Source organism: Oncorhynchus mykiss, chromosome 7 (genome assembly GCF_057628025.1).
Source record: "Oncorhynchus mykiss isolate SJ-2025 chromosome 7, ASM5762802v1, whole genome shotgun sequence".
Taxonomy (NCBI): domain Eukaryota; kingdom Metazoa; phylum Chordata; class Actinopteri; order Salmoniformes; family Salmonidae; genus Oncorhynchus; species Oncorhynchus mykiss.
The window spans coordinates 70,001-90,101 of NC_143028.1; the positions used below are offsets into that span (position 1 = coordinate 70,001).

The 20,101-nt window shown below is 46.9% G+C and overlaps 1 protein-coding gene across 1 annotated transcript in view; it reads right to left on the reverse strand.

Annotated features, from left to right (window-relative positions):
* LOC118965333 (cilia- and flagella-associated protein 47-like) overlaps positions 1 to 20,101 on the reverse strand; it is an 84,547-nt gene that overhangs the window by 37,132 nt on the left and 27,314 nt on the right. Inside the window, exons 24-36 of the mRNA XM_090242181.1 lie at positions 19,721 to 19,952; positions 18,642 to 18,908; positions 16,903 to 17,003; positions 16,600 to 16,755; positions 15,995 to 16,191; positions 15,835 to 15,911; positions 13,443 to 13,664; positions 13,157 to 13,340; positions 10,647 to 10,890; positions 9,367 to 9,464; positions 8,294 to 8,545; positions 7,837 to 7,949; positions 4,096 to 4,255 (exon numbers count right to left, since the gene is read on the reverse strand). Of these exons, the coding sequence (XP_090098307.1) occupies positions 4,096 to 4,255; positions 7,837 to 7,949; positions 8,294 to 8,545; positions 9,367 to 9,464; positions 10,647 to 10,890; positions 13,157 to 13,340; positions 13,443 to 13,664; positions 15,835 to 15,911; positions 15,995 to 16,191; positions 16,600 to 16,755; positions 16,903 to 17,003; positions 18,642 to 18,908; positions 19,721 to 19,952 (2,303 nt within the window). The remainder of the gene's footprint in view (positions 1 to 4,095; positions 4,256 to 7,836; positions 7,950 to 8,293; positions 8,546 to 9,366; positions 9,465 to 10,646; positions 10,891 to 13,156; positions 13,341 to 13,442; positions 13,665 to 15,834; positions 15,912 to 15,994; positions 16,192 to 16,599; positions 16,756 to 16,902; positions 17,004 to 18,641; positions 18,909 to 19,720; positions 19,953 to 20,101) is intronic.

Below are 20,101 nucleotides of genomic sequence, written 5' to 3' on the forward strand. Positions count from 1 at the left end.
CCGCAGAAGGGGCAGACGGAGCGCTCTCCTGGTCAGGCTCCGTAGACGTGCTCCTCGCCCACCGTTCCCGAGTATACTACTCGCCAATATCCAGTCTCTTGACAACAAGGTAGATGAAATTCCAGCAAGGGTTGCCTTCCAGAGAGACATCAGAGATTGTAACATTCTCTGTTTCACTTCTCCATGCATCGCGCCGACAGAGATAAACTCCGCCCTGGGAAGAGGAAGGGTGGAGGTGTATGCTTCATGATTAACGACTCATGGTGTAATCATAACAACATACAGGCTCTCAAGTCCTTCTGCTCACACGACCTAGAATTCCTTACTATCAAATGCGGGCCATATTATCTTCCAAGAGAATTCATCGTCAGTTATCGTCACAGCTGTGTACATTCCCTCTTAAGCAGACACCAAGACGCCCCTCAAAGAACTTCACTGGACTCTATGTAAATTGGAAACCATATTTCCTGAGGCTGCATTTACTGTAGCTGATTTTTTTTAACAAAGCACATTTGAGAACAAGGCTCCCTAAATTCTATCAGCATATTGATTGCACTACACGCGGGTGTAATACACTGGATCACTGCTACTCTAACTTCCACGATGCATACAAAGCCCTCCCCCGCTTTCCCTTCAGCAAATCCGACCACGACTCTATCTTGCTCCTACCGTCTTATAGGCAGAAACTCAAACAGGATGTACCAGTAACTAGAACCATTCAGCGCTGGTCTGACCAATCAAAATCCACGCTTCAAGAGTGTTTTGATCATGAGGACTGGGTTCCGGTCAGCCTCAGACAACAACAGACAAGTTTATAAAGATTCGATGTAAAGATGCTCTCCATCCAACCTCACTGAGCTCGAGCTGTTTTGCAAGGAGGAATGGGAAAACATTTCAGTCTCTCGATGTGCAAAACTGATAGAGACATACCCCAAGCGACTTACAGCTGTAATCGCAGCAAAAGGTGGCGCTACAAAGTATTAACTTAAGGGGGCTGAATAATTTTGGATGCCCAATTTTTCAGTTTTTGATTTGTTAAAAAAGTTTGAAATATCCAATAAATGTCGTTCCACTTCATGATTGTGTCCCACTTGTTGTTGATTCTTCACAAAAAAATACAGTTTTATATCTTTATGTTTGAAGCCTGAAATGTGGCAAAAGGTCGCAAAGTTCAAGGGGGCCGAATACTTTCGCAAGGCACTGTAAATGACTACCGCCCCGTAGCACTCACAACTGTCATTATGAAGTGCTTTGTGAGACTAGTCAAGGATCATATCACCTCCACCTTACCGGAAACCCTAGACCCACTTCAGTTTGCATACCGCCCCAACAGGTCCACAGACGATGCAATCGCCATCACATTGCACACTGCCTTATCCCAACTGGACAAGAGGAATACCTATGTAAGAATGCTGTTCATTGACTACAGCTCAACATTCAACACCATAGTTCCCTCCAAGCTCATCATCAAGCTAGAGGTCCTGGGTCTCAACCCTGCCGTGTGCAATTGGGTCCTGGACTTTCTGACGGGCCGCCCCCAGGTGGTGAAGGTAGGAAACAACATCTCCACTTCGCTGACCCTCAACACTGGGGCCCCACAAGGGTGGGTGCTCATCCCCCTCTTGTTCTCCCTGTTCAACCACGACTACGTGGCCATGCACGCCTCCAACTCAATCATAAAGTTTACAGATGACACAACAGTAGTGGGCTTGATTACCAACAACGACGAGACAGCCTACAGGGGGGAGGTGAGGGAACTCGGAGTGTGGTGTCAGGAAAACAACCTCTCACTCAACGTCAACAAAACAAAGGAGATAATCGTGTACTTCAGGAAACAGCAGAGGGAGCACCCCCCTATCCACATCGAAGGGGCCGCAGTGGAAAGTTTTAAGGCGTACACATCACAGACAAACTGAAATGGTCCACCCACACAGATAGTGTGGTGAAGAAGGCGCAACAGCACCTCTTCAACTTCAGGAGGCTGAAGAAATTTGGCTTGTCACCTAAAACCCTGACAAACCTTTGCAGATGCACAATTGAGAGTATCCTGTCGAGCTGTATCACAGCCTGGTACGGCAACTGCACCGCTCTCCAGAGGGTGGTGCGTTCTGCACAACGCATCACCGAGGGCAAACTACCTGCCCTCCATGACACCTACAGCACCCGATGTCACAGGAAGGCCAAAAAGATCATCAAAGACAACAACCACCCGAGCCACTGCTGGTTCACCCCGCTATCATCCAGAAGGTGAGGTCAGTGCAGGTGCACCAAAGCTGGGACCAAGAGACTGAAAAACAGCTTCTATCTCAAGGCCATCCGATTGGTTAAACAGCCATCACTAACTCAGAGAGGCTGCTGCCTACATTGAGACCCAATCACTGGCCACTTTAATAAATGGCTCACTAGTCACTTTAAAAAAGACACTTTAATACATGTTACATATCTTACATTACTCATATCATTGTTTATACTGTATTTTATACACCTTGCTTATGCCGCTCGGCCATCGCTCATCCGTATATTTATATGTACATATTCTCATTCACTCCTTTGGGTTTGTGTGTATTAGGTAGTTGTTGTGAAATTGTTAGATTACTTGTTAGATATTACTGCACGGTCGGAACTAGAAGCACAAGCATTTTGCTACACTCACATTAACATCTGTTTACAATGTGTATGTGACCAATAAAATGTGATTTCATTCAGGACAACAAATGATTGTGAGGTGTTAAATACATAGTGAATTATTGTGAGATGTTATATTCATAGTGAGTTATTGTGAGGTGTTATATACATAGTGAATTATTGTGAGTTGTTATATACATAGTGAGTTATTGTGAGTTGTTATATTCATAGCGAGTTATTGTGAGTTGTTATAAACAGTTGAAGTCGGAAGTTTACATACACCTTAGCCAAATACATTTAAACTCAGTTTTTTAACAATTCCTGACATTAGGTTGTTTTAGGTTAGTTAGGATCACCACTTTATTTTAAGAATGTGAAATGTCAGAATAATAGTAGAGAGAGTTATTTATTTCACTTTTTATTTATTTCATCACATTCCCAGTGGGTCAGAAGTTTACATACACTCAATTAGTATTTGGTAGCATTGCCTTTAAATTGTTTAACTTGGGTCAAACGTGTCGGGTAGCCTTCCACAAGCTTGTGGCCCATTCCTCCTGACAAAGCTGGTGTAACTGAGTCAGGTTTGTGGGCTTCCCTGTTCGCACACACTTTTTCAGTTCTGCACACAATTTTGAGGTCAGGGCTTTGTGATGGCCACTCCAATACCTTGACTTTGTTGTCCTTAAGCCATTTTACCACAACTTTGGAAGTATGGTTGGGGTCATTGTCCATTTGGAAGACCCATTTGCGACCAAGCTTTAACTTCCTGACTGATGTCTTGAGATGTTGCTTCAATATATCCACTAAATTTTCCTTCCTCGTGATGACATCTATTTTGTAAAGTGCACCAGTCCCTCCTGCAGCAAATTACCCCCACAATATGATGCTGCCACCTTCGTGCTTCACGGTTGGGATGGTGTTCTTCGGCTTGCAAGCCCTTTTTCCTCCAAACATAACGATGGTCATTATGGCCAAACAGTTCTATTTTTGTTTCATCAGACCAGAAGACATTTCTCCAAAAAGTATGATTTTTGTCCCCATTTGCAGTAGTCTGTCTTTTTTATGGAGGTTTTGGAGCAGTAGCTTCTTTCTTCCTTGCTGAGCAGCCTTTCAGGTTATGTCGATATAGGACTCGTTTTACTGTGGATATAGATACTTTTGTACCTGTTTCCTTCAGAATCTTTAAAATGTAAAAAAATATATTTTACCCCCTTTTCTCCCCAATTTCGTGGTATCCATTGTTAGCAATTACTGTCTTGTCTCATTGCTACAACTCCCGTACGGGCTCGGGAGAGACGAAGGTCGAAAGCCATGCGTCCTCCGAAACACAACCCAACCAAGCCGCACTGCTTCTTAACACAGCGCACCTCCAACCCAGAAGCCAGCCGCGCCAATGTGTCGGAGGAAACACCGTGCACCTGGCTACCTTGGTTAGCGCGTGTGTGTGTGTGTGTGTGTGTGCGTACTCACGCTGGGGGTGATGTGTGTGACCTGGGTCTTGAGGCTGAAGGCCAGAGTGGCTCCAGAGGGACTGACTGAGGAGGCAGAGCGTGATGTCAGCAGTAGCACCGCCTCCATTGGCCTCAGGAAGGAACAGGAGTACTGCACGGTCACCTCCACACAACGTCCCCTAGTGGAGAGGAGGACAGAGTGTAAGGCTCAACTATAAGGTGGGGGCAGGGACGGGGAAAGCCATGGGATCAATGGAAGACCAGTCAAGACACTGAACACCAGTTGAGAAGACAGGCAGCCAGTTAACTCTAATACAGTTAGACAGAGAAAGACAGAGCCAGGAAAGACAGAGAAAGACAGAGCCAGGATAGACAGAGAAAGACAGAACCAGGATAGAGAGAGAAAGACAGAACCAGGACAGAGAGAGAAAGACAGAGCCAGGACAGACAGAGAAAGACAGAGCCAGGATAGAGAGAGAAAGACAGAGCCAGGATAGACAGAGCCAGGAAAGACAGAGAAAGACAGAGCCAGGATAGACAGAGAAAGACAGAGCCAGGATAGACAGAGAAAGACAGAGAGAGGACAGACAGAGAAAGACAGAGCCAGGACAGAGAGAGAAAGACAGTGGCTGTGTCTGAATGCCCATACCTGCATTCTAAATAACAGACATTTTGGGTACATGAAAACAGAACCTTTATAGTATATGACATTTAAATAATGTAGTATAGTTTAAATGCCAGGATGTTATACTCATTTAGATGTTTCATCCAGAATTCCCTGCACACTATTACCTAAAATAATCCTCTTTCCAGACACATGTGTTTCACAGCAGCTGATAATCAGATAAATTGATGCATTGTACCAAAATGAACGAATGGCGGGAATCAACACAGATGACATCATCAGTATGGATGAGCCTAGTATGTTGACATTTGTTGATTACTGCATTAGATTTGACTACACAGTACATTCTGTAGTGTAGTTTTAGTAAGTAGTAGACCAGACAGATGTCAGACAGAAGAGATGGGAAATTATCTTAATCTCACAAGGTAACTGAGCAGAACAGCTTCTGGAGGACTGGGGTGAGGAACACTGCTGTCCTACAGGGATAGGGGTTATGGATTAGGGGTTAGGGGTTATGGATAGGGATTATGGATTAGGGGTTATGGATAGGGATTATGGATTAGGGGTTATGGATTAGGGGTTATGGGATAGGGGTTATGGATTAGGGGTTACGGGTTATGGATTAGGGGTTATGGATAGGGTTTATGGATTAGGGGTTATGGATTAGGTTTTATGGGTTATGGATAGGGGTTATGGGTTATGGATAGGGGTTATGGGTTATGGATAGGGGTTATGGATTATGGATAGGGGTTATGTGTTATGGATAGGGGTTATGGTTAGGGGTTATGGATAGGGGTTATGGATAGGGGTTATGGTTAGGGGTTATGGATAGGGGTTATGGATTAGGGGTTATGGGATAGGGGTTATGGATTAGGGGTTTTGGATAGGGTTTATGGATAGGGTTTATGGATTAGGGGTTATGGATTAGGTTTTATGGGTTATGGATAGGGGTTATGGGTTATGGATAGGGGTTATGGGTTATGGATAGGGGTTATGGATTATGGATAGGGGTTATGTGTTATGGATAGGGGTTATGGTTAGGGGTTATGGATAGGGGTTATGGATAGGGGTTATGGTTAGGGGTTATGGATAGGGGTTATGGATAGGGGTTATGGATAGGGGTTATGGTTAGGGGTTATGGATAGGGGTTATGGATAGGGGTTATGGATAGGGGTTATGGTTAGGGGTTATGGATAGGGGTTATGGATAGGGGTTATGGTTAGGGGTTATGGATAGGGGTTATGGTTAGGGGTTATGGATAGGGGTTATGGATAGGGGTTATGGTTAGGGGTTATGGATAGGGGTTATGGTTAGGGGTTATGGTTAGGGGTTATGGTTAGAGGATATGGTTAGGGGTTATGGTTAGGGGTTAGGGGTTATGGATAGGGGTTATGGTTAGGGGTTATGGATAGGGGTTATGGATAGGGGTTATGGTTAGGGGTTATGGTTAGGGGTTATGGTTAGAGGATATGGTTAGGGGTTATGGTTAGGGGTTAGGGGTTATGGTTAGGGGTTATGGTTAGAGGATATGGTTAGGGGTTATGGTTAGGGGTTAGGGGTTATGGTTAGGGGTTATGGTTAGGGGTTATGGTTAGGGGTTATGGTTAGGGGTTACGGGTAGGGGTTATGGTTAGGGGTTACGGGTAGAGGTTAGGGGTTACGGGTTAAGGGTTAGGGGTAGGGGTTAGGGGTTATGGAGTAGGGGTTATGGATAGGGGTTATGGATAGGGGTTGGGGTTATGGATAGGGGTTATGGTTAGGGGTTATGGTTAGGGGATAGGGGTTATGGATAGGGGTTATGGATAGGGGTTATGGATAGGGGTTATGGTTAGGGGTTAGGGTTAGAGGTTATGGTTAGGGGATAGGGGTTATGGATAGGGGTTATGGTTAGGGGTTAGGGTTAGAGGTTATGGTTAGGGGATATGGATAGGGGTTATGGTTAGGGGATAGGGGTTATGGATAGGGGTTATGGTTAGGGGTTAGGGTTAGAGGTTATGGTTAGGGGTTAGGGGTTATGGATAGGGGTTAGGGGTTATGGTTAGGGGTTATGGTTAGAGGATATGGTTAGGGGTTATGGTTAGGGGTTAGGGGTTATGGTTAGGGGTTATGGTTAGGGGTTATGGTTAGGGGTTATAGTTAGGGGTTATGGTTAGGGGTTATGGGTTATGGATAGAGGTTATGGTTAGGGGTTAGGGGTTATGGTTAGGGGTTATGGTTAGGGGTTATAGTTAGGGGTTATAGTTAGGGGTTAGGGGTTATGGATAGGGGTTATGGTTAGGGGTTATGGATAGGGGTTATGGATAGGGGTTATGGTTAGGGGTTATGGTTAGGGGATAGGGGTGATGGATAGCGGTTATGGATAGGGGTTATGGTTAGGGGTTATGGTTAGGGGTTATGGTTAGAGGATATGGTTAGGGGTTATGGTTAGGGGTTAGGGGTTATGGTTAGGGGTTATGGTTAGAGGATATGGTTAGGGGTTATGGTTAGGGGTTAGGGGTTATGGTTAGGGGTTATGGTTAGGGGTTATGGTTAGGGGTTACGGGTAGGGGTTATGGTTAGGGGTTACGGGTAGAGGTTAGGGGTTACGGGTTAAGGGTTAGGGGTAGGGGTTAGGGGTTATGGAGTAGGGGTTATGGATAGGGGTTATGGATAGGGGTTGGGGTTATGGATAGGGGTTATGGTTAGGGGTTATGGTTAGGGGATAGGGGTTATGGATAGGGGTTATGGATAGGGGTTATGGATAGGGGTTATGGTTAGGGGTTAGGGTTAGAGGTTATGGTTAGGGGATAGGGGTTATGGATAGGGGTTAGGGTTAGAGGTTATGGTTAGGGGATATGGATAGGGGTTATGGTTAGGGGATAGGGGTTATGGATAGGGGTTATGGTTAGGGGTTAGGGTTAGAGGTTATGGTTAGGGGTTAGGGGTTATGGATAGGGGTTAGGGGTTATGGTTAGGGGTTATGGTTAGAGGATATGGTTAGGGGTTATGGTTAGAGGATATGGTTAGGGGTTACGGGTAGGGGTTATGGTTAGGGGTTACGGGTAGAGGTTAGGGGTTACGGGTTAGGGGTAGGCGTTACGGGTAGGGGTTAGGGGTTATGGGTAGGGGTTAAGGGTAAGAGATAGAAGGGCTTACTTAGGAGGGATGGTGATGGAAGCTCCTTGGGGCAAGGAGAAATGATGGGCCTCCTTCCCTACCATGGAGGCATGGTAGAACATCGCTCTGGAGGACGGGCTCTTCAGACGCACCTGGAGTGTGCGCGCACACACACACACACACACACACACACACACACACACACACACACACACACACACACACACACACACACACACACACACACACACACACACACACACACACACACACACACACACACAGTAAGACAGGGTTACCCAGGGCTAGTGCTGTGTGATGGAGAGAGAGACCTGCCTGCTTGGTGAAGGTGTGATACAGGCTGTAAGACAGGGTTACCCAGGGCTAGTGCTGTGTGATGGAGAGAGAGACCTGCCTGCTTGGTGAAGGTGTGATACAGGCTGTAAGACAGGGTTACACAGGGCTAGTGCTATGTGATGGAGAGAGAGAGACCTGCCTGTTTGGTGAAGGTGTGGTGCAGGCTGCCAGACAGAGTGATGGTTCTCCTGGGAAGGTACTGGGGCAGCGTCTCATACAGGTAAACACACAGCATCAACATCAGAACAGGGTTCGAGTCTGACAGCTCTGTGGGCTGGATGTCTATGTCCAGGCAGAGCAGTGTGAAGGCCTGGCTGAGGATGATACTGTTGTGGAGGTTCTGTTCCAGACGGCTGATGCTGGTGTACATCCTCTGGAGATGACTGGGGATCTGAGGGACCGGAGAGACCAGAGGGGGGGGACAGTCAACACTGGGCCAGTTTCCCAAACACAGATTAAGCCTTATCTGCTACCACAGTCAGACGAATCAAAACCAGTCGAGTTTAGATGAGTCTAGATTTACTGACAATTTCCCACAGAGTAGACGAGGACAAGAGTTGACCAGGAATAGGAGGAGAGAACACAGTATCATCACTCTGTACTGGTACCCCCTGTATATAGCCTCCACATTTACTCTGTACCCCCTGTATATAGCCTCCACATTGACTCTGTACCGGTACCCCCTGTATATAGCCTCCACATTGACTCTGTACCGGTACCCCCTGTATATAGCCTCCACATTGACTCTGTACCGGTACCCCCTGTATATAGCCTCCACATTGACTCTGTACTGGTACCCTCTGTATATAGCCTCCACATTGACTCTGTACCAGTACCCCCTGTATATAGCCTCCACATTGACTCTGTACCGGTACCCCCTGTATTGGGCCTCCACATTGACTCTGTACCGGTACCCTCTGTAAATAGCCTCCACATTGACTCTGTACCCCCTGTGTATAGCCTCCACATTGACTCTGTACCAGTACTCCCTGTATATAGCCTCCACATTGACTCAGTACCAGTACTCCCTGTAAATAGCCTCCACATTGACTCTGTACTGGTACCCCCTGTATATAGCCTCCACATTGACTCTGTACCGGTACCCCCTGTATATAGTCTCCACATTGACTCTGTACCAGTAAATCCTCTTAAAGCATCGTTGGTTATTGTTGTATTGTGACAAGTAACATTTGATTTGACACAGGCCCGTACCAGAAAGGGACAGTAGGCAGCCAGCACAGCAGCCAGAACCAGGCCGTCTGCCAGGTCCAGGTCAAAGTTCACCACCCAGCGGGCTGATGGGACGTCTCCTGGTTAAAGAGCAGAATATAGGTAACAGAAGAGTTATGGATGTCTCTTTGGATCTGTCTCTGTCTCTACCTCTGTCAATCGCTGTCTCTACCTCTGTCAATCTCTGTCTCTATCTCTCTGTCTCTACCTCTGTCAATCTCTGTCTCTACCTTTGTCAATCTCTGTCTCTACCTTTGTCAATCTCTGTCTCTACCTCTGTCAATCTCTGTCTCTACCTCTGTCAATCTCTGTCTCTATCTCTCTGTCTCTACCTCTGTCAATCTCTGTCTCTACCTTTGTCAATCTCTGTCTCTACCTCCCTGTCTCGACCTCTGTCAATCTCTGTCTCTACCTCTCTCTCTCTACCTCCCTGTCTCTACCTCTCTGTCTCTACCTCCCTGTCTCTACCTCCCTGTCTCTTCCTCTGTCAATCTCTGTCTCTACCTCTGTCAATCTCTGTCTCTATCTCTCTGTCTCTACCTCTGACAAAGGTAGAGACAGAGATTGACAGAGGTAGAGACAGAGATTGACAGAGGAAGAGACAGGGAGGTAGAGACAGAGAGGTAGAGACAGAGAGGTAGAGACAGAGAGGTAGAGACAGAGAGGTAGAGACAGAGAGGTAGAGACAGAGAGGTAGAGACAGAGAGGTAGAGACAGAGATTGACAGAGGTAGAGACAGAGAGATAGAGACAGAGATTGACAAAGGTAGAGACAGAGATTGACAATCTCTGTCTCTACCTCCCTGTCTCGACCTCTGTCAATCTCTGTCTCTACCTCCCTGTCTCTACCTCTGTCAATCTCTGTCTCTACCTTTGTCAATCTCTGTCTCTATCTCTCTGTCTCTACCTCTGTCAATCTCTGTCTCTACCTCTCTGTCTCTACCTCTCTGTCTCTACCTCTCTGTCTCTACCTCTCTGTCTCTACCTCTCTGTCTCTACCTCTCTGTCTCTACCTCTCTGTCTCTACCTCTCTGTCTCTACCTCTCTGTCTCTACCTCTCTGTCTCTACCTCTCTGTCTCTACCTCTCTGTCTCTACCTCCCTGTCTCTACCTCTCTGTCTCTACCTCTCTGTCTCTACCTCCCTGTCTCTACCTCTCTGTCTCTACCTCCCTGTCTCTACCTCCCTGTCTCTACCTCTCTGTCTCTACCTCTGTCTCTACCTCCCTGTCTCTACCTCTCTGTCTCTACCTCCCTGTCTCTACCTCCCTGTCTCTTCCTCAACACCCCCCTCCTACCTGTAGAGGTGAGTGGGCTCCAGACGGTAGTCCTCATGCTGTGGTAGTGCAGGTTGAGCCAGGTGAGTAGCCTCCTCTCCCAGGTGGAGTAGACGTTAGAGGCCAGGGGCTTTGGGTCTATCCTGGGGACCTGCTGCTCCATGCTGCCACTATCACAGCTCTGGAGGCCCAGGGACAAGGGACCCTCTGTCACCCGCGGCAGGACTAGCACCTGGGGAGGAGGGGACAGACAGACAGACACAGATACATTCCTCAGACTGCTGATCAGGACACAGAGGGAGAGAGAGAGAGAGAGAGAGAAAGAGATAGAGAGAGAGACCGAGAGAGAGACAGAGAGAGATTTGTGACCTGTTGCCACAAGAAAAGGGCAACCAGTGAAGAACAAACACCATTGTAAATACAACCCATATTTATGTTTATTTATTTTCCCTTGTGTACTTTAACCATTTGCACATTATTACAACACTGTATGTATATATACAGTGGGGCAAAAACGTATTTAGTCAGCCACCAATTGTGCAAGTTCTTCCACTTAAAAAGATGAGAGAGGCCTGTAATTTTCATCATAGGTACACTTCAACTATGACGGACAAAATGAGGAAAAACATCCAGAAAATCACATTGTAGGATTTCTAATGAATGTATTTGCAAATTATGTTGGAAAATAAGTATTTGGTCACCTACAAACAAGCAAGATTTCTGGCTCTCACAGACCTGTAACTTCTTCTTTAAGAGGCTCCTCTGTCCTCCACTCGTTACCTGTATTAATGGCACCTTTTTGAACTTGCTATCAGTATAAAAGACACCTGTCCATAACCTCAAACAGTCACACTCCAAACTCCACTATGGCCAAGACCAAAGAGCTGTCAAAGGACAGCAGAAACAAAATTGTAGACCTGCACCAGGCTTGGAAGACTGAATCTGCAATAGGTAAGCAGCTTGGTTTGAAGAAATCAACTGTGGGAGCAATTATTAGGAAATGGAAGACATACAAGACCACTGATAATTTCCCTCGATCTGGGGCCCCACGCAAGATCTCACCCCGTGGGGTCAAAATTATCACAAGAACGGTGAGCAAAAATCCCAGAACCACACGGGGGGACCTAGTGAATGACCTGCAGAGAGCTGGGACCAAAGTAACAAAGCCTACCATCAGTAACACACTACGTCGCCAGGGACTCAAATCCTGCAGTGCCAGACGTGTCCCCCTGCTTAAGCCAGTACATGTCCAGGCCCGTCTGAAGTTTGCTAGAGAGCATTTGGATGATCCAGAAGAAGATTGGGAGAATGTCATATGGTCAGATGAAACCTAAATATAACTTTTTGGTAAAAACTCAACTCGTCGTGTTTGGAGGACAAAGAATGCTGAGTTGCATCCAAAGAACACCATACCTACTGTGAAGCATGGGGTGGAAACATCATGCTTTGGGGCTGTTTTTCTGCAAAGGGACCAGGACGACTGATCCGTGTAAAGGAAAGAATGAATGTGGCCATGTATCGTGAGATTTTGAGTGAAAACCTCCTTCCATCAGCAAGGGCATTGAAGATGAAACGTGGCTGGGTCTTTCAGCATGACAATGATCCCAAACACACCGCCCGGGCAACGAAGGAGTGGCTTCGTAAGAAGCATTTCAAGATCCTGGAGTGGCCTAGCCAGTCTCCAGATCTCAACCCCATGGAAAATCTTTGGAGGAAGTTGAAAGTCCGTGTTGCCCAGCAACAGCCCCAAAACATCACTGCTCTAGAGGAGATCTGCATGGAGGAATGGGCCAAAATACCAGCAACAGTGTATGAAAACCTTGTGAAGACTTACAGAAAACGTTTGACCTCTGTCATTGCCAACAAAGGGTATATAACAAAGTATTGAGATAAACTTTTGTTATTGACCAAATACTTATTTTCCACCATAATTTGCAAATAAATTCATTAAAAATCCTACAATGTGATTTTTTTGTCTGTCATAGTTGAAGTGTACCTATGATGAAAATTACAGGCCTGTCTCTTCTTTTTAAGTGGGAGAACTTGCACAATTGGTGGCTGACTAAATACTTTCTTGCCCCACTGTATGACATTTGTAATATGACATTTGTCTTTATTGTTTTGAAACTTCTGTATGTGTAATGTTTACTGTTCATGTTTATTGTTTATTTCACTTTTGTATATTATCTACCTCACTTGCTTTGGCAATGTTAACACATGTTTCCCATGCCAATAAAGCCCCTTGAATTGAAATTGAGAGAGAGACCGAGAAGGAGAGAGAGAGAGAGATTAGAGAGAGAGAGAGAGATTAGAGAGAGAGAGCGAGAGAGAGAGATTAGAGAGAGAGATTAGAGAGAGAGAGAGATAAGAGAGAGACAGAGAGACAGAGAGAGAGAGAGCGAGCGAGAGAAAGAGAGAGCAAGTGAGAGAGAGAGAGAGAGAGAGAGAGAGAGAGAGAGAGAGAGAGAGAGAGAGATAGAAAGACTACACTCTCTTGCCTTGTAGGTCTGCAGTAGAACATCCATCCAGGCCCTTTTACTGAGGGATTCAAAGACCTTGCTGCTGTAGTCCCGCCCCCTCTGATCACACTGGGACTGGGCATGTAGAGAGCTCCAGTGGCTGAACTCCTGGGAGTCTAACAGGTACTCGGGTCTGATGTGGGACAGACAGGCTCCCTGCCTCCTGAAGATCACAACACAGTGAGGAGGCCGGTGAGCGTGTGTGCCTGCGTACGGCGGCCGGCGGAGTTATCCGTGTATGAGTGATTAAGTGTCTGTGTGGTACCTGAGGAAGGCCAGCAGCACTGTGTTCCAGTGGAGCAGCTGCTGCACACGCTCAGTGAGGTTGCAGGGCAGCGATTGGTTGGTGCTCACACCAGGAAGTGTCTGTCCGCTCAGGTGACGCAGCATGTCGTAGATGGTCCGTGTGTCTTTACCTTGACTCATAAGGTACGAGTTCCTCCACTCACTAGAGCTGGAGTCTACTGTCTGGACTCTACATACCACCCTGGGGAGAGATAGATAGAGAAGACAGAGGAGAGAGAGAGGGAGAGAGGAGGGAGAAAGAGAGAGAGAGAGGGGAGGGGAGGGAGGGAGAAAGAGAGAGAGAGGGGAGGGAGGGAGAAAGAGAGAGAGAGAGAGAGAGAGAGAGGGGAGGGAGAAAGAGAGAGAGAGGGGAGGGAGGGAGAAAGAGAGAGAGAGAGAGAGAGAGAGAGAGAGAGAGGGGAGGTAGAAAGAGAGAGAGAGAGAGGGAGAGAGAGAGAGGAGAGAGAGAGGGGAGGGAGGGAGAAAGAGGGAGAGAGAGAGAGAGAGGGGAGGGAGAAAGAGAGAGAGAGGGGAGGGAGGGAGAAAGAGAGAGAGAGAGAGAGAGAGAGAGAGAGAGAGAGGGGAGGTAGAAAGAGAGAGAGGGAGAGAGAGAGAGGAGAGAGAGAGGGGAGGTAGAAGGAGAGAGAGAGAGAGGAGAGAGAGAGGGGAGGTAGAAAGAGAGAGAGAGAGAGGGAGAGAGAGAGAGGAGAGAGAGGGAGAGAGAGAGGAGAGACTAATAATAACATAACGTAATGAAAACTTAAAATAAAATATGTGTGACAGATACCAGTCCATTTACCTTCTGAGAGAGTGTGGTAGAGAGATGAGGTTTACCTTCTGAGAGAGCGTGGTAGAGAGATGAGGTTTACACTCAGAGAGCGTGGTAGAGAGATGAGGTTTACCTTCTGAGAGAGCGTGGTAGAGAGATGATGTTTACCTTCTGAGAGAGTGTGGTAGAGAGATGAGGTTTACCTTCTGAGAGAGCGTGGTAGAGAGATGAGGTTTACCTTCTGAGAGAGTGTGGTAGAGAGATGAGGTTTACCTTCTGAGAGAGCGTGGTAGAGAGATGAGGTTTACCTTCTGAGAGAGTGTGGTAGAGAGATGAGGTTTACCTTCTGAGAGAGTGTGGTAGAGAGATGAGGTTTACCTTCTGAGAGAGCGTGGTAGAGAGATGAGGTTTACCTTCTGAGAGAGTGTGGTAGAGAGATGAGGTTTACCTTCTGAGAGAGCGTGGTAGAGAGATGAGGTTTACCTTCTGAGAGAGCGTGGTAGAGAGATGAGGTTTACCTTCTGAGGGAGCGTGGTAGAGAGATGAGGTTTACCTTCTGAGAGAGTGTGGTAAAGAGATGAGGTTTACCTTCTGAGGGAGCGTGGTAGAGAGATGAGGTTTACCTTCTGAGGGAGCGTGGTAGAGAGATGAGGTTTACCTTCTGAGAGAGCGTGGTAGAGAGATGAGGTTTACCTTCTGAGAGAGCGTGGTAGAGAGATGAGGTTTACCTTCTGAGGGAGCGTGGTAGAGAGATGAGATTTACCTTCTGAGGGAGCGTGGTAGAGAGATGAGGTTTACCTTCTGAGAGAGCGTGGTAGAGAGATGAGGTTTACCTTCTGAGAGAGCGTGGTAGAGAGATGAGATTTACCTTTTGAGATAGCGTGGTAGAGAGATGAGGTTTACCTTCTGAGAGAGCGTGGTAGAGAGATGAGGTTTACCTTCTGAGAGAGCGTGGTAGAGAGATGAGGTTTACCTTCTGAGAGAGCGTGGTAGAGAGATGAGGTTTACCTTCTGAGAGAGCGTGGTAGAGAGATGAGGTTTACACTCTGAGAGAGCGTGGTAGAGAGATGAGGTTTACACTCTGAGAGAGCGTGGTAGAGAGATGAAGTTTACCTTCTGAGAGAGTGTGGTAGAGAGATGAGGTTTATCTTCTGAGAGAGCGTGGTAGAGAGATGAGGTTTACCTTCTGAGAGAGCGTGGTAGAGAGATGAGGTTTACCTTCTGAGAGAGTGTGGTAGAGAGATGAGGTTTACCTTCTGAGAGAGTGTGGTAGAGAGATGAGGTTTACCTTCTGAGAGAGCGTGGTAGAGAGATGAGGTTTACCTTCTGAGAGAGTGTGGTAGAGAGATGAGGTTTACCTTCTGAGAGAGCGTGGTAGAGAGATGAGGTTTACCTTCTGAGGGAGCGTGGTAGAGAGATGAGATTTACCTTCTGAGGGAGCGTGGTAGAGAGATGAGGTTTACACTCTGAGAGAGCGTGGCAGAGAGATGAGGTTTACACTCTGAGAGAGCGTGGTAGAGAGATGAAGTTTACCTTCTGAGAGAGTGTGGTAGAGAGATGAGGTTTATCTTCTGAGAGAGCGTGGTAGAGAGATGAGGTTTACCTTCTGAGAGAGCGTGGTAAAGAGATGGGGTTTGGTCCACGGGGCCAGCCAAACTGACTGAACCACTTCTGTACGGCCTGCAAGCAATCAAGCAATCACATTTAGCTATACAGCCTTTGTTCTATCAGCAGTTGTCCCAGAGTGATTTACCAGTTGTTACCTGCAGGATGCTGTGGTAGTACAACCCCTCCTCTGAGTCCTGCCCTGGAAACACTGGTATACCCTGCTGCTGCCACTGTTGCTGGTCAGTCACACCATCCGTCTCTCTCTCACCCTCTGTCTCCTTCTGGGGCCAGTCCTCCTTCCCTCTAGGTCCTGGTCCTGCACTCCCAGTCCTACTCCTGCTGTCTCCAGAGTCTGAGGACAGGTCAATATGTTTGATTCAGCTTGGAATGGGCACTTTGGGGTTATTATTTGGGATTGTGGTAGTGGTACCTTTGTAGGGGGAAAAGTTAAGGCCCCAGTACTTCACCGTACTTCACATACTGTATTTGACCAGGTCTGGTGTGTAGCAGTGTAGCTGTAGAGGTGTGTCTCACCAGAGGTGGAGTGATTACTGGTGGAGGAGAGGAAAGCGAAGGTGGAGGAGGAGGAAGTGTAGCGAGAGAGAGGGCTGGGGGAGTAGCAGTGTAGCTGTAGAGGTGTGTCTCACCAGAGGTGGAGTGATTACTGGTGGAGGAGAGAAAAGCGAAGGTGGAGGAGGAGGAAGTGTAGCGAGAGAGAGGGCTGGGGGAGTAGCAGTGTAGCTGTAGAGGTGTGTCTCACCAGAGGTGGAGTGATTACTGGTGGAGGAGAGGAAAGCGAAGGTGGAGGAGGAGGAAGTGTAGCGAGAGAGAGGGCTGGGGGAGTAGCATGGCTGTAGCACCGCCTTCCCTGTCATCTGAGAGGGCCCTGATTCGCCGCTGCAGCCGCTCAGACAACCTGAGTGACAACCACATGGACCAGTTAGGGTGGGGGGTGGAAGAACAGAGATACTTAGATTAGTAGACAGTCCTCCTCAGTGTGAGTGTATGAATGCTGTACACGGTGCAGTGTGTTGTGGGTGCAGAACAGGACAGCAGGACGTACCACTCTTGAGGACTATCTGCTGCTCAGAGCGGTGCAGAGCCAGGTAGGGCCACACTGTCAACAAACTGTTATCTGCTGTAGCACAGACCTCCACCCTGAACCTGAAGAGACCGACAGATAGGAGAGAAATTAACACATCATGTACAACTCTGGACTAAGACAGGAGAGAGAGAGGAGGAGAGAAAATAAGACATCACTGGACGAAGCTAGAGAGAGAGAGAGAGAGAGAGAGAGAGAGAGAGAGAGAGAGAGAGAGAGAGAGAGAGAGAGAGAGAGAAATGATGAGAGACAAGGCAAGAAGGGCCTTCTATGCCATCAAAAGGAACATAAAATTCAACATACCAATTAGGATCTGGCTAAAAATACTTGAATCAGTCATAGAGCCCATTGCCCTTTATGGTTGTGAGGTCTGGGGTCCGCTCACCAACCAAGACTTCACAAAATGGGACAAACACCAAATTGAGACTCTGCATGCATAATTCTGCAAAAATATCCTCTGTGTACAACGTAGAACACCAAATGATGCATGCAGAGCAGAATTAGGCCGATACCCACTAATTATCAAAATCCAGAAAAGAGCCGTTAAATTCTACAACCACCTAAAAGGAAGCGATTCCCAAACCTTCCATAACAAAGCCATCACCTACAGAGAGATGAACCTGGAGAAGAGTCCCCTAAGCAAGCTGGTCCTGGGGCTCTGTTCACAAACACAAACACACCCCACAGAGCCCTAGGACAGCAGCACAATTAGACCCAACCAAATCATGAGAAAACAAAAAGATAATTACTTGACATATCAGAGAGAATTAACAAAAAAACAGAGCAAACTAGGATGCTATTTGGTCCTAAACAGAGAGTACACAGCGGCAGAATACCTGACCACTGTGACTGACCCAAACTTAAGGAAAGCTTTTACTATGTACAGACTCAGTGAGCATAGCCTTGCTATTGAGAAAGGTCGCCGTAGGCAGACCTGGATCTCAAGAGAAGACAGACTATGTGCTCACTGCCCACAAAATGAGGTGGAAACTGAGCTGCACTTCCTAACCTCCTGCCCAATGTATGACCATATTAGAGAGCCATATTTCCCTCAGATTACACAGATCCACAAAGAATTCGAAAACAAATCAAATTTTGATAAACTCCCAATATCTACTGGGTGAAATTCCACAGTGTGCCATCACAGCAGCAAGATTTGTGACCTGTTGCCACGAGAAAAGGGCAACCAGTGAAGAACAAACACCATTGTAAATACAACCCATATTTATGCTTATTTATTTTCCCTTGTGTACTTTAACCATTTGTACATTGTTACAACACTGCATATATATAATATGACATTTGTAATGTCTTTATTGTTTTGAAACTTCTGTGAGTGAAATGTTTACTGTTAATTTTGATTGTTTATTTCACTTTTGTATATTATCCACCTCACTTGCTTTGGCAATGTTAACACGTTTCCCATGCCAATAAAGCCTCTTGAATTGTATTTAATTGAGAGAAAGAAACAGAGAGAGACAGAGAGAGAGACAGAAACAGAGAAAGATCTAGAGTGCAAAAGAGAGAGAGAGAGAGAGAGAGAGAGAGAGAGAGAGAGAGAGAAAGAGAGAGAGAGAGAAAGAGAGAAATGATCTGCGAGACAAGGCAAGAAGGGCCTCCTAGATCTAGAGTACAAAAGAGAGAGAGATAATGAACAGTATGTGTGGCTGACTGGGACGAGGTTTCCTAAGTATCCGTACCTGTTGTTGAGGTGGTCCAGGAATGTGATGTGTGAGCTGAGGTCCAGGGGCTGAGGTGAGCAGAAGGTCACTGTGCAGGTGATGGGGGTCTGGGGCTCTGTGTGGGTCTGGGGCTCTGTGTGGGTCCGGGACTCTGTGTGGGTCTGGGGCTCTGTGTGGGTCTGGGGAGGGACGGTGCCGTTGTGGGGCAGGCTGACTGAGAGGGGCTTCACCCGACTGCCATCCTTCAGAACCATCTCCTCCACCTCCACACGCAGACAGGAACCACTAGGGTCAGAAGGCAAAGGTCACAGAGGTGAGACTGTATTGCACTATATGGGATATTAATATATGACTCTATAATTACTCTATAATGGGACTCTATAATGGAACTCTATAATGGGACTCTATAATGGGACTCTATAATGGGACTCTATAATGGGACTCTATAATGGGACTCTATAATGGGACTCTATAATGGGACTCTATAATGAGACTCTATAATGAGACTCTATAATGAGACTCTATAATGAGACTCTATAATGGGACTCTATAGTGGGACTCTATAGTGGGACTCTATAGTGGGACTCTATAGTGGGACTCTATAGTGGGACTCTATAGTGGGACTCTATAGTGGGACTCTATAATGGGACTCTATAGTGGGACTATAGTGGGACTCTATAGTGGGACTATAATGGGACTCTATAGTGGGACTCTATAGTGGGACTCTATAGTGGGACTATAATGAGACTCTATAATGGGACTCTATAATGGGACTTTATAATGGGACTCTATAATGGGACTCTATAATGGGACTCTATAATGGGACTCTATAATGGGACTCTATAATGGGACTCTATAATGGGACTCTATAATGGGACTCTATAATGGGACTATAATGGGACTATAATGGGACTCTATTCTGTATTATTACTGTATGGAAATGCAGATCTGTTTATCTGGAGCTGTAACACTGCTGGATCAGGTTATAAATACACAGGCCACCTATCAGAGCATAGAGATCATTACTCTACTACAGTAAACAGTCAGTTAGTGGGTGGAAGCCCATCATGACAGGCAGGTGGTTGGGTGGTACAGACCTGGGGTACCCGGTGGGGAGCAGGAAGAGGGTGGTGGTGGAGGGTGTGTCCAGAGGGACAGGGGTGAGGAGGACTCGAGGGGGGAGGAAGGTGATGCTGGGGGGGTGAGGGGTGGCACTGAGAGACAGCACCCTGTAGGGGTGAGGGGCTCCCCCCTCCTCCCCCTCTCTCTCCTCCTGCCCCTCCTCAGACAGAAAAAGAGGGAGGGACACCTCGATCTGACCCGCTGTCACTGGTAGAAAGAGTGAAGATGCAGAACAAAACACATAAAAAAAAACACTTTCAGAACCTCCATGAAATCATTCAGTAGCAGCAGGACTCATCTAAACATAACACTGCATCTCAGAGCTAGAGACGTCACTACAGACCCTGGTTCAGGTG